Genomic DNA, 14920 nt, shown 5'->3' with positions numbered 1-14920 from the left:
AATGCCAGGTCAACTATACATTTTTAGAGCTCTGCCTCAGATCAAGGTGACTGAGTCAATAAAAATGTTACGATCGGGGCTTTTGTTATTTATATGCCAAAAGGAATCTAAAACATGGATAGTATATTCATGTTTTAGCATCTTTCCTCATAATTCCTTGACCTGCTCCACTTTGGCAGCACATTTACCAAAATTGGACTGAGACAGAGAAGGTTAACGTGGCCTCTGCACAGGAAGACCATCCGATTCCTACAGCGTTGCTCTCCTCAGCCTGTGGCGGTCTGGCTTCTGCCCCCATAGCTCCACGGAAACATTCTTGCTAATGTCACTAATGGCCTCTCGATTGCTGGAGTTAATGGGCCCTTTTATGTCATTATCTCTCTTGACTTCTTGGTGACATTTGACACTCTCAGCCGCTTTTTCTTTAAAAAAAATTTTTTTTTTCTTCAGCTTCTATGACATCATTTTTCCTGTCCTCTTCCCCACTTCCTCCTAGGCATTGTTTTTCAAGCTGCTTTTTCTCGGGATGCTCCTCAAATTTCAGTGTTGCCCAGTGTTCTCAGTCCTCTTTACACTTTGGCATTCTGTGCCTTCTTCACGATGACCCCATGGTTGCCAGGATCACATGTGACATCTTAGAATTTTCCACCAAGCTGTGGACCTGTGCTGTCTAATAAGGTGCATACCCCATGCTCTTCCTTCTCTGTCTTTGCTCATATTGGTTCTTCTGCTTGGCAGAATGAAACTGAAACTTACAAACATAGGTGCGGGGGCTTTTATCCTCCAGCTTTAGTTCCTTTTCATTTTATCTCTGAAACTATTACCTTCCATATATTAGACTACTTACTCATTGGGCACAAATGCTAGCGGTTTCTCAGCATTTATTCCTGCCACTGTTCCTTTGTTTACTTTGTTCCCTTCACTCATAATGACTCTTGTCAGTTCTAGTTTTCAAAATCTTGTCCAATTCCTCAAGGCCTACTTTAAATATTGGCTTCTCAGTGAAGCTATTTTTGATTCCTTCAACTTAGAAATAATTCCTTTCTTTTCCTGGTTACTTATCTTTGATGGTTCATCATGTTTTCTTGCATTGTAGTTATTCCTATCCTTTCCTTTTCTCTCTTCTTAGGGTTTAGGATGCTTTCAATGGGGGAAGTTGTTTTGTTATTAATATCCATCACAGAACTCAAAGTCCTGCTTTCCATAATGAATTCTTAGAACATGTTTGAATTATATTGCAATCTGTGCAACATCTTTTTAAGCTATTAAAGTAGGATTAATCTTAACACAGTCATATTTGACCATTTGCACGTGGCACTGTTAAGCAGGGATGAGTCTCTGACTGCTGAATGGATGCCTTTTGAATCTTTTTTGTTTCTATCCCACAACATAGTGCTATTACTTTTTTAGATCTTTTGGGGGGGGCAATTGAATAATCCTGAAAGTTCTTGCCTTAATATTTTTCTTATTCCAAGGAATATTTAATTTTTTTCCAGAAAGAAGAGTTGGGGCAGGTGTTTGTAGTAGACAGTCCGATTTCCCTGGCATGCAGGTCACATTAGGCAGGCTCTAAGTCTTGCATCGTGCCTTACCTCACTCTCGGTTATGCGTCTGCTTTTCAATAGCAAGGACCCAGCAGAGTTTCCTGAGAGTTTACTGTGTTTCTGATGCTGTAACAAGTGAAGAAGCCTGTCCCAGCTCATCTTGCTGTCAGGATTCAGCCATAGTTTCCTGCTCTTGGTGTATGCATAAAAAATGAGGGAAAGAATGCAGGGGTGAAGAAACCCAGGGGACGGATTTAGAACACGTATTTGGTGTGTTGAAGAAACCTTACATTTTATTTGTTTCTTCTTCCTAGTATTTCGGAGAAGAAAATAGTTGTATTAACTGTCATTTACTAACTGCTTAATCTGAGCAAATTATTGAACTTCTTTGTCCCTCAATTTCCTCATTTGTATAGTGGAATTAATCTAAAGTGGTGATAAGAAAAGTACTTACCTCATAGGCTCTTGAGAAGATCAAATTAGACAATACTCATTAGACTCCTAATACAGTGTCTTGCACGGTAAGCTCTCTCGATAAAGGCGATAAAGGTTAGTTGTCTTCTCATTATACCATTCTGGAGGTTCTCTTTCCTTTCCTTTCCTTTTTTTTTTTTTCCTATTTTCCTTAAGTTTTCTTCTTCTTGGTTTCTATTAATAAAACCTTTAGGGGCGCCTGGGTGGCTCAGTTGGTTAAGCGACTGCCTTCGGCTCAGGTCATGATCCTGGAGTCCCTGGATCGAGTCCCGCATCGGGCTCCCTGCTCGGCAGGGAGCCTGCTTCTCCCTCTGACCCTACGCTCTCGCTCTCTCTCTCTCTCTCTCTCTCTCTCATTCTCTCCGGCTCAAATAAATAATAAATAAAAAAATCTTTAAAAAAAAAAAAAAAAAAAACCTTTAAAAATGTTCAATATGCTGAAGATAGTTTTATGAGACCCTAAGATGTAGAAAACAATACATAAATACTTATTTGTTGTTATAAAAATTGCATTGTAAAGAATTATACCCATTGACATCATTTTTAATCCCTGGTGCATTTATCGATTTATTGCTTTCCCTAGAAAGGTGACAGAGTTTTCACTACCAGCACCATCTCTGGGGGCTACGCCAAGTATGCCCTCGCAGCAGATCACAGTGTTTACACACTGCCAGAAAAACTGGACTTTCAGCAAGGAGCTGCCATCGGCATTCCGTATTTTACTGCTTATCGAGCTCTGTTCCACAGGTAATGACACACACGGTCGGTCATACAGCCGGTATCGCCTGCCTTCCTATCACGCATCCATATCTCTCCTGTGCGGTTACTATTTAGTTACCATTAAGCATTTATGGAGTGGAAACTGTGCTAATTTGGAAGATTATTTTAATCACTGGGGATACAAAGAAGAGCAAAATGCTGTCTTTGTCTTTAAGATGCTGACAGTCTAGTAAGAGAGACAGACAAAAGAGTTATAATTTTTTTTCCCCCCCAGGGCTCCTTTTTTTTTTTTTTTTTTTAAGATTGTATTTATTTATTTGAGAGAGAATGAGAGACAGAGAGCACGAGAGGGAAGAGGGTCAGAGGGAGAAGCAGACCCCCTGCTGAGCAGGGAGCCCGATGCGGGACTTGATCCCGGGACTCCAGGATCATGACCTGAGCCGAAGGCAGTCGCTTAACCAACTGAGCCACCCAGGCGCCCAAGAGTTATAATATTGATGTATAATGTGGAAAGTACAGTGGTGTGGACGTGCATAGGGATTTATGGGATCATAAGGGATGTAACAGTGGTGATGAGATAGGGCTTCCTGCCAAGATGTAAGGCTTGGATTATTTTAAAGTCATGGTTCAAAAAATCTTGTTATCCAGCCCTAGAAACTAATTGCTGCAATTTAAAAATACCCTGTAGGGCCCTGCCCTAGACCCACTGGTCAGTCTCCATGGCTGGGATCTGACAATTTTTATATATATATACATACATATATATATACACACACATATATATATATATAATTTTTTTTTTAAAGATTTGATTTTTAAGTAATCTCTGTAGCCAACATGGGGCTTGAACTCACAACCCCAAGATCAAGAGTCACATGCTCCACCAACTGAGCCAGCCAGGCGCCCCTCTGAAAATATGTACTTTAATCAGGGAGTTATCTTGGGGAAGGATAGCTGGGAGGGGAGAGGAAATTCTAGACAATGGGAATAGCCTGGTGTCGGAGGGGGGAGAATCATGATATTTAAGGAGAGCTATAGCAATTTGGTTTTGTTGGATAAAAGATTACAAGGCAAAGAGTGGCATAGAATTAGGTTGGAATATAGTAATCTTTTAATAAATATTAGCTGTCACATGAAATAGGTAGGTTTCAGATTGTAAAAAGCAAGATGATAGAGCTTGCACACTGTTCCGTAAGGGATTGGGGGTCATGAAATGTTCTATTCAGGAGAGTGATACTGTTATATGAGTGTTTTATTAAGATCACCTATCAGTATGCGAAGGATGGATTTGATGACAGGAGTGGAGAAGGAGATGGGTGGGTCTTATACGAGTATCCTTTAGGCAAAATACCTAAGGGCCAGAGCAAAAGCCATGGTAGAAAAGGTGGAAGGGAAAGGACAACTATTAGAGGGTCAAATCAGGTGTGTTTGGTGACTGCATGTGGAGAATGAGAGAGAAGATGAACTTACGGATACTTCTAGCTCTTTAGGTTGGTAAATGTTTAACTATGACAAAGAAAAGAAGGAAAAAGTTTCAGAGGGAAGCTTGGTCCAGTTTTGGAGTTGAAACCAAGATAGGCATCATGATGGAAAAGACCAGCAACCTGTTGTGTGAAAGAATCTGAAGCCTGAAGGGTAAAGATGTCAACATGGGGTTATCAGCCTGTGGGTGGGAGTTGACAAGATGAAAGTGACTGAAAGCCTTCAGGGAGTGAAGAACAGTGGAGTGAGAATAGAAAGTTAGAGAAAATCAGCATGGAGGAGTATAGTCAGAGGTAGGGGACAGAGTCCTAAGAGACCAAAGGGAGCGTTTGCCAAGGCCAAGGTCATGGTGTCTGTTAAACACCTGTTAAGTTCATGGTCCTTGAAGACAGAAAGACTTGTTACTGGACTGTCTTCTCCTACTACCAGCCATATGACCGTGGTCCAGTTACTTCCCTGTCTCAGCTATAGTTTAGTGGTTTGAAAAACATGAATATTAATAGCACCTCCTTCCTAGGGGTGTGGTGAGAATTCAGTGAAGTCATACCTGTGAATCTCAGTGCAGACTCTGGCACAGAGTAAGTACTCAGTCGTCGGTGTTGGTGGTGTTAGGGGCAGTGGTTGATGTTGCTACTAAGAAGGGAAGCTAGCTGTCAAATGCAGCAGTGAGGTGTGTTGGGAAAAAAAAGAACAGTTAGGATTAGCAATTAGGAGGTGATTGATGACTTGAGTCCAGGTCACTTTCCCAGTAGAGCAGCGGGACAGAAGCTTGATTGGGCTGAGGAAGGAGGTGGAATTGGGTTCCTTGAATGGAGATAAGGAGGAGGAAGTAGAAGAGTACTCGGGAGTTTGTGGGGACAAAAGGTTGGACGGGAGCTGAATATGTTTATAGCTGAGGAAAGATCTAGCAGAGGGAGCGACGGAAGGTTTGGAAGAGAGGGTGGAGTGGCAGATGGTGGGATGGAAAGAAGTAGGACGTGTGGAGAGATTGGCCTCAGATATTAAAGGACATCTCGTCTGCTAAGCCCAGAAGAGGTAAAGATGGTATAACTATGGAAAAATGTGTGGGTAGGGAGGTGGAGTGTTGAAGGAACTCATATGAGATTGCCTCACTTTTCATAATTAAATGGGAGGCAAAGTAATCTTTTGAGAATCAGAACAGAAGTGGCACCAAAATGCATGGTCATGTGATCTTTTTTTTTTTTAATAGTACTTCGCCCTTTGGGTAGATTATCAAGGAAGTTGGATTTTAACATTAATCCAGGGCTGGAATGTTAGTGACAGAATGGAGTAGCATGAAGGAAATGAGAGCACAGGAGAGGAAGAGAGAGGAGCCGGGGTAACCTGCTATGGGGTCCTGGCTGGCTAGTGCAGGAAATGGGGCAGGAGCAACAAGTAGGCAGAAATTGAGCAATCCAGAGATGGTAATCTCTGGGAAGTTGGAGAAAAGATTTTGAGAGAATATGGGCTTACAGAATTAGGATAGGAGATTACTGTCATAACACTGGTTATTAGGGTCTGATATTTCTCTAGTAGAGTGTTTGGGGGTGGTTACCAGGTGCCGCCTTGGGAGAGAGTGGCTAAAGGGGAGAATTCAGGAATTGTGATTCAAGATTTTCTTCCCAGAGAATGTTGAAATCTTTTAGATTAGGGCCGGCTTTGGCGTGGAAGAGAAAGCCAGGTACTAATGTGCCAGGTACTAATCTTCAGTGACTGGGAGGAAGTCTGCAACAACAGCATGGAAGGCCAGGCCAAGGCTCGAGCCCCTGCCATGAGCCCCCAGGGGAGCTGACTATATTAGTCAGGGTTGTCCAGAGGAACAGAACAACAGAATGTGTATGTACATATGTACGTATTACATACATACATACATATACAGAGAGAGAGAGATTGATTTGTGGAGGCTTGGTGAGTTTAAAGTCTGATAGGGTAAACTGGCAGGCTGGAGACCCAGGAAAGAGTTGCAGTTTGAGTTCAAAGGCAGTCTACTGGCAAAATCACTTCTTGTTCCAGAAGTCAGTTTTTGTTCTTTTAAGGCCTTCAGCTGATTGGATGAGGCCCTCCACAGAGACATCCAGAATAATGTTTAACCAAATTCTGGCCCCATGGCCCAGCCAAGCTGACACATAAAATTAACCATCACAATGACTCTGTGCAAAGGTAGAAGGATCATAGCAGTGGGGTCCGAGAGAGGGTTAGCTTGCTTTTTCACCCCCCACCCCAGGCCCAGTGGTTTAGGAGAATGTGCTCTTAGTGTTTAAGGGGTTGTCTGTAAGATTCTTAAAAGAACCATTACTGGGAAAGGTATTTCATATGCCATAGTATGACATCAGTAATCCTATTCCCTTACATTCATATTTTACTTTTTAAAATCTCAAGGTGTTTGGTAATAGTTTATCATTTAGACTCTCCATTTAACTCACTGCCCTCAGTCCCCTTACCTCTAAACAAGAGTATTGGAAGAAGCTTCGTTTACTGCTCGTGATTGCTATTTGTCAGCTCTTGGCACGCAGCCTTGAGGATGACTCTGGGTCACTGTGTTCTTAGTCCCAGATTGAACATAATGTCTGTACAGTGTGGCCACCCCCAGTATTTTAGGAAGTAAGAGATCCTCCCCGAGAGTCCAATCTGGATCACAGAACAGCTGCTGGATTGGGACATTAGCACTTGTCCATCTGGAATAATAAAGCATCTCCTGTCTGTCTTGCTGCCTGTGCCTTATTTTCGGTATAATGGAAAAGTAGTCAGATGAACCAGAAGTAGAAAGAATATGTCATCTTACCGGAGGATCTAGACATTTTTTGGTGTGACATGGAAACCTCTGTGACAGGATTGATCGTATTTCTCACCCTCGTAGCGCTGCTGACTCAGCATTGCTCTCTGAAATGTGGGCTTAGAGGCTGTACGACCTGATGTTCAAAGGCATAGAGAAGGAAAATGTTTTCTTAAATCATCTAACTTCTGCGTTTTCTTGGGCATTACCCTGGGTCACAGAACCGAGACTGGGCTATCATCAGCCTGTTTTGAGACACTTTCTGTAAGAATGAACGAGAGACTCCGTTCCTCTAGGTTCAGCTCTTTCACTTCACGTGCCTCCAAAGACTGTAGCCTCCCAGAAGGAAGGTAGCACCCTGATGTGCTACCAGCATCCAGCACCGTGCCTGGCACATAATAGGTTCCCATTAAACGTTTGTTGAACGAACAAATGAATTTCATGTTTTCTTTCGTCTATGGCCCTGTAGAACCCTCATTTGATCTGTGAAGCTTGGAGAATATTTTGGGCTGTAGAGCAGAATGAGTTTCCTGTTTGGGGACGCGTTAGCTGAACTGAGGGTAGAATTTCCTTAAGAAGAATGACAAACACCTGAGCTTCATTACCTTCAACGTGAGGTGATGAACCCTTGTCTTGTTTTGCAGTGCCCGTGTGAAAGCTGGAGAAAGTGTGCTGGTTCATGGGGCTAGCGGAGGAGTAAGTATTTCTTTATTTTTAAGTTTATGTTTAAAGGAGCTTATGTGTGTGGATTTCACATTATATTTCTTTTCAGTCATTTTTAAAAGTCATGTTAATAAATATGGTCAATACTTGTAGTCAGTACATATATTCCTTTTTGTAGTAAAGCTTCTTTAAATGCTGTCTTCTGAAGGTGATTCCTTGTCATTAGTTTAGCATTTCTTGGTTAATACATTCAGCAGATCACCCCATTAAAAATGTCTGTATTAGGTTTTCCACCTGTGTCAGGTGCAGACCAAAATAAACTGGCTTTGTTTTTGCCTTCAAGTAGCATATGTTGTAAGAGTATTTATTTGGAATTTTAAACAGTTTTTTAAAGTTAATATTAATTCCATATTCCCTTAGCTAAGGAAACTAAGGCTCATTAAAGCTTTACCTGTGTTGCCCCAGACAGCACTGCAAAGCCACACTGTGAATTCTCAGACCCTTCTATCTCCCTTCCACTGCTTGCCTGCTGCGCTTTGAGGACATTCATGGAATGCACGGTGTACAGCTGTGTCCTTAACGCCACAACCCATGGCTTAAATGCTAATGGGGAGGGGGGAGGGACTGAGAACTTTAAAATAAGCCCTTCAGTGAAATAACCCAACACAGGGCTGTCAGAAGCTTCTTCAAGAAACCGGCTGTCAATCTGCCTCTGAGGAGCTTAGAGGAAAAGTTAGAGCTCTGAGGTTGGAATTTAACAAGAAATCCACATGACCTCTATCCTGCATGTAGAGGCTTTAGAAATTTTGGAGATGAGATTTCATGTTTTTTAAAATACAGGGCCTTGGGCTAGATGGCTCACCTTGAGGAAGCTGGTTAACCCTTTCAGAGCACTGTGTATTCCGCAGAGTAGTTGAAAGGAGTAGCCTGTCAAATGGCACATTGTTCTGGAATAATAAGTGGCATCCTAAAAATGTGAATTTACCTCTAAAGGTGGCCAGGGACTACAGAGCGTTTAGCCCATTGTGTTTCTGTTACCTTAAATAGATGAAGCACAAGGTTCCACACTTAGCCTCCTGTCTACCTCAAATAGATCAATTCTGAAGGATTTCACAGATCAGAGTATTTACTAAAAAGACTAAGATTGTCTTTTTGGGGCTTGAGAAAATATGACAGATACGCCTTGTCAAAAATTCCCATTGCTTAGCTTCACCAAAGAGGCTATTTTTGGGTTAAATTAAATTTAACCCAAAATAACTAAAGGATCTGTCAAACTTCCATTTATTTAAATTGCTTTGGCTTTCAGAGAGCTAACCTGGTGCTCTGTATAAAAGGGAGAGGTTTCAGTAGGAAGGGCAGAGAAGAATTTAAAGAAAATCTCTTTTTATTCCCTTTACCCTCTCGTAAAAAGCCCAGTCACTTCACCATGATTTTTAAAAATTTTTTTTAAGGCAAAATCCACACTGTTCTCTGAGCTGGCTGAGTTTGTTAAATCCTTGGCTGGCAGGGATAGGCTGGTGGCCTGGTGTGAGAAGCGCTTCTGATCCTCCCTGCCCTACTAGAGGGAAATAGTACTGGGTTTTGTCTTGCTTCTGTTTGTACTTTCTGTCCTCATTTAATTCAAATTCCTCTGGGATTATGTTGTGTATTTAAAATGGTGTGGAATTTATGAACACAGCTGTTATCCAGATATGTTGGTGGGGAGTGCCCTATTTTAGTGTCAGCAAAGTAAATAGAAGAACAATAATTGACACATAATGATATATAATCTATTGAAGTACTGTTCCTGGTATAATTGTTGACAAGAAGGGCATAAACAGTACCTTTAGAATAGTTATTAAATGCCTCTTTAGAGCAGAAGGAGATATATTTGCATTAAATCTTTAGTTTACATGTAGTTTTATTAGAGGCCTTTTTTTTTTTTAAGTAGCAAAAATCAATAGTGCTAACTCCATAGTATTTTGTGGAATTGAATGTCTCTCTGACTCATGAGACCGTGAATCCTGGGCGTTTGTTTGTTTGTTTTGGTTAAATCAAACAAATCCCTGCCAAAACCCAACTGAGTTCAGGCTCATCACTCCCATATGCCATACAATCTTTAAAGTCTATTTCAGACCTGGGAGTCTGTGATTCTGTTACAATTTTAATCAGTTTCTATCATCATTTTTCATTTTAATTCTTTTCAATCCATAATGATTTTACCTTCCTCTAAATCATTGGTTATCAATGGGGGTGGTTTGGCATCATCCCTCCTCCCCCTTGAACATTTGGGGCAGTGTCTGGGGACATTATTGGTTGTCACTGGGTGGAGGGGTTCTGGTGTCTAGTAGATAAATACCAGACATGCTGCTAAACATCCTTCAAAGCACAGGATAGCCCCCCGCAATGTAGAATTGTCCAGCCCCAAATGTCAGTAGTGCTAAGTTTGAGAAGCCCTGCTCTAAATGTATGTGACACTTACCTGTACCGTTCATGTGGCATGTAACCAAACATAGATTTCCTAGTATTGCAATTTAAATAACTGTTTTTATCTATATTCCTTATATGCTTTTATTTCTCCTTTACCCTAAGTACATTTATTTAGTGATCTAGTGATTTCATGCAATCCGTGGCTTTATTTTCTTACTTTTTTTTTTAAAGGTTTTATTTATTTATTTGACAGAGAGAGATAGCGAGAGCAGGAACACAAGCAGGGGGAGTGGGAGAGGGAGAAGCAGGCTTCCCGCCGATCAGGGAGCCCGATGCAGGGCTCGATCCCAGGACCCTGGGATCATGACCTGAGCCGAAGGCAGACATTTAATGACTGAGCCACCCAGGCGCCCCCAATTCATGGCTTTAAATACCAACTATAAAGTGATGAATCTCAAATTTATATTTCCAACTCTGGATGCTCCCGAGTCCATATGCGTATTTAGCTAATTACTGCACATCCTCAGTTAAGTGAGCAAATACAACTCAGCATTTTCAAAGTGAATTCCTGCAAGGCCCTGCATGGCCCTCTGCCCGCATCTTGCACTATCTCCCATGTACCCTGCTGTCAAGCCACGTTGACCCTCTTTCAGTCCTTTGAATGCCCCAAGCTCATTCCCATGTCACCAGGTGAGTCACGACCATTCTGCCTACAGCATTCTCCACCAGGCTTTCCAGATATTCACACGGCTCATCCCTCACTTCACTCAGGCCTTTCTTGGTGACCTCACTAGTCCCTCTCCCGATCTCCAATAGGCTAGGTTTTTTTTCATAGCACTTTTTCTTTTCTGAATGTACTTTATTCATTCATTTATTTGTTTGTGTGTTTATTATTTTCCCCCTTTCTCAGAATATAAGTTTCTTACATGAAGTACCATGCCTAGCACATAGTAAACACTCAATAAATGGTCATCATATGGATGAATGGATTAATTTGCTCATATACCTATCTCTTCCACTTAAATGGTGTCACATTTGTCATTTAGCATTTTATATGTACTGTTAAAGTATGAAGTCAGTGAACAAGTTTTGAATATCTTTAAACCCTGTACCTTCTGCACAAGGTAGATGCTAATAGTAAGCATTTTGATACCGTGGTTAAAAGCTCAAGCTCTACAGACTGAATTGGTCCAGCTCTGTGATTTGGCCGTGTTCCCATCTCTGTGACCTGGGCAAGTTACTTATATTTTATAAGCTTCAGTTTTCTCATCTATGGAATATGGACAATAATAAGATCTACCTCCTAGGCTTATTGTGAGGCTAAAATAAAGCAATGGATGGAAAGTCTTTTGAGTGGTACCTGACACATTATAAATGCTCAATAAAAGTTAGCTATTGTTGTTCTTATTTCTTCATTTAGACTTGAAATTTCTTAAGGATAGGGTAGGACCTAGAAGAACCTTAAGTTTATTACATATATTTAATAAATATTTGCAGGGATGCAAAGAATCTAAAACTAGGCATTTATATTTTGTTTTTCAGGTTGGACTAGCAGCATGCCAAATTGCCAGAGCTTATGGCTTAAAGGTTTTGGGCACAGCTGGTACTGAAGAAGGACAAAACATTGTTTTGCAAAATGGAGCCCATGAAGTGTTCAATCACAGAGAACTCAATTATATTGATAAAATTAAGGTAAAATTATTCTACAATTTTATAAAAGTAAATTTTATTTCTTGGGAGACTTCCTTTTTTTGTAAGTTCTTTTTTCTTATCAACCACTCTCTTAAAGTTGTTCGCTTCTTTTTTTATGCCTATTTGTTTTACAGTTTTAATAAATTAAAAAGCAGAGATGTCTAATTTTTAAACCTTTACTCTCATCTGTCTTGTTTATGTTTATCAAATAAAACCTAGCCTTTCCAGAGTCTTATAGCTATAAAAATTGCTACTCTTTAATGTAGTCACATTTTAAGTAAAGTCATAGCTTTGTATTTAGAGCCCTGAGTTTTTTTTTTTTTTTTTTTAACATTTATTTAGTTTTGTTTTTTGGGGTTTTTTTAATCATTTAAATTCAGTTAACATATAGTGTATTGTTGGTTTCAGAGGTACAGGTCTTTGATTCATCAGTCTTATATAATACCCAGTGCTCATTACATCACATGCCCTCCTTAATGTCCCTCACCTGGTTACCCCATCCCTCTACCCCTCTCCCCTCCAGCAACCCTCAGTTTTTTTCCTATGATTAAGAGTCTCTTATGGTTTATCTCCCTCTCTGATTTCGTCTTCTTTTATTTTTTCCTCTCTTTCCCAATGATCCTCTGCCTTGTTTCTTAAGTTCCACATGTGAGTGAGATCATATGATAATTGTCTTTCTCTGACTGACTTACTTTGCTTAGCATAATACCCTCTAGTTCTATCCACGTCATTGCAAATGGCAAGATTTCGTTTTTGATTGCTGAGTAATATTCCATTATATATTATATATATATATAATATATATATCACATCTTTATCCATTCATCTATTGATGGATTTATTATTTATTTTAGAGATAGAGAGAGCGAGTATGGCAGGAGTGGGAGGTGTAGAGGGAGAGGGACAGAGAAACTTAAGCACACTCCATGCTGAGTGTGGAACAGGACATGGACCTCGATCTCATGACCCTGAGATCATAACCTGAGCTGAAACCAAGAGTCAGACACTTAAATGACTGCACCATCCAGGCACCCTCCTTTTACTTTTTTTGATATTTGTAGATATTATGAAATGATCACCACAGTAAATCTCACTAACATCCATCACCATACATAGTCACAAAATTTTTTTCTTCTGATAAGAACTTTTAAGATCTACTGTTAGCAGCTTTTAGATCTGTTATACAGTATTTTTTTTTTTTTAAGATTTTATTTATTTATTTGACAGAGAGAGACACAGCGAGAGAGGAAACACAAGCAGGGGGAGTGGGAGAGGGAGAAGCAGGCTCCCCGCAGAGCAGGGAGCCCGATGCGGGACTCGATCCCAGGACTCTGGGATCATGACCTGAGCTGAAGGCAGTCGCTTAACCAACTGAGCCACCCAGGCGCCCTGTGATACAGTATTAACAGTTGTGTTGGCCATGCTGTACTTTACATCCCCGTGACTTACTTTTTTTTTTTATAACTGGAAGTTTGTACCTTTTGACCTCATTCACCCATTACACCCACTTCCAGCCCTCTGCCTCTGGCAACCACGAGGTTTTCATAATATAATTTCTGTTGGTGTAACTTTTTAGTGAAAAGTGAGGTATCTACAGATTACAAACTGGATCCGTCTAGCCTAGGGAAAAAAGTTTATTTTTAATTGGATGCCATGGAGGAATAATCATTACCTCATCCAGAGCAGTGAAGTAGGTTTTAGTTAGTTGTTGCATATATTCCATTGTTAGAGCAGAATTCAAGCAGATTCTGAAGTTCTCTGTACTATAGTAGAAATTTACTAAATAGTGATTACTTTGCTAAACCTCAAATTACTTGCTTATGTTGAGAAAGACTTAGAATTTTCCAGGTACTGATAACTGTGTAACCTCAGTCATTAACAAATTGAGGAAAATATGAGTGAGAGTTTATTTATTAGCACTAAATCATATTACCAAAAAACTGAGTAAAAGTACTCCTTTGTATATGTCTAAGAAACCTAAAATTAATTGAATAGTCACTCCTGCTCCCATCATCCAAGAGCATTTACAAAGATGAAAAATGGCCAGTTAATTTAAGAATATGTTTTTGTTTTGCAGAAATCTGACTTTAAGACCCTGAGGTCTTGTGGCTTCTTTCTCTTCCACTAGCTCCTTCTGCTTAAGTCTCTCTCATTCTCCAAATCACTCCCCTAACCTTTTATCAAACCCTCCACCCCCTCTACGACCACACTTCTTGAAAAAGCAGTGAGTACTTACTCCTTTTACTTCCTTACCTCCCAGCACCTTCCACTGCATTTTGCTTGTCAGAGGTCACCGGTGAGCTCCTAATTACCCCTCTGCTGCTTTTGGCTTAGCCTTCATACTGTGTGATTTTTTGGCAGCAGCTGACCCTGATCACATCTCCTGGCAGCTGGTTCTCTTCTTACTTCCCTGACTTCATTTTCAGTCCCCTTCCTCCTCGTATTACTTAGGTGTTGCTGTTCCTTAGCCTTTCCCCTTGGTCTCGTATCTTCCCTGGTGCTAGACCTTCCCCCTGATCAATCTCATCTACACCCATGGCTTCAGTTTGTGCCCACATCCTGCTGACTTCCAGCACTGTCTCTGGCTTGCGTTCCCTTCCTTCGTGCCATCAACCTGCTGGACGTGGCCACTCATCTGCTCACCCAAGACAGACCCACGTTTCATTTTTAATTCCTATCTTTTAATTACTGTTCTCCTTCCTGCCCGTCAGGTCTGCCACCTCCCTCTGTCACTTTCTATTCTGACATGCCTTTCAAATATGTCTCCCTTTGTTCTCGTCTCTGCTGTGACTTAGTTTAGTCCTCATCTTCTCCAGCTTTGTCTTATTTATAACTGACCTAATATCCCCTTCTGTCTTCATATTTTCCAGACTTACTTGGTTCTCCTTTAAAAAAAAAAAAAAAAATCTCCAGAAATAACTAAAATGGAAGCTCCATGAGAATAGGAATTTTTGTCTTTCTTGGTCCCTGCTGCACCTTCAGTATCTAAAACAGGGTCTGGCACAAAAATTAGCACCTGCCTCCCAAAAGTCTAGCTCCTTTAACATGGCATTCGATACGTGATCCCAGTCCATACTGGTATAGTTGACAGTCGCCTGTCTACCTTTTCCCCGCCCCCCGCCTTCCCAAACACGTGCCCCAGCTCCTCTGGGCTACTTTCTAA

The 14920-nt window shown here is 40.8% G+C and overlaps 1 protein-coding gene across 2 annotated transcripts in view; it reads left to right on the top strand.

The window, feature by feature from the left end:
* Positions 1-14920, top strand: part of CRYZ (crystallin zeta) — a 29495-nt gene that overhangs the window by 6666 nt on the left and 7909 nt on the right. For both annotated transcript variants that reach the window (XM_021678121.2, XM_021678120.1), the window contains exons 4-6: positions 2602-2765; positions 7638-7689; positions 11608-11757. In XM_021678121.2, the coding sequence (XP_021533796.1) occupies positions 2602-2765; positions 7638-7689; positions 11608-11757 (366 nt within the window). The remainder of the gene's footprint in view (positions 1-2601; positions 2766-7637; positions 7690-11607; positions 11758-14920) is intronic.

This window comes from Neomonachus schauinslandi, chromosome 4 (assembly GCF_002201575.2).
Source record: "Neomonachus schauinslandi chromosome 4, ASM220157v2, whole genome shotgun sequence".
Classification (NCBI taxonomy): domain Eukaryota; kingdom Metazoa; phylum Chordata; class Mammalia; order Carnivora; family Phocidae; genus Neomonachus; species Neomonachus schauinslandi.
Note: the sequence above shows the minus strand (reverse complement) of the source record. Positions and strands in the feature narration are given on the sequence as shown.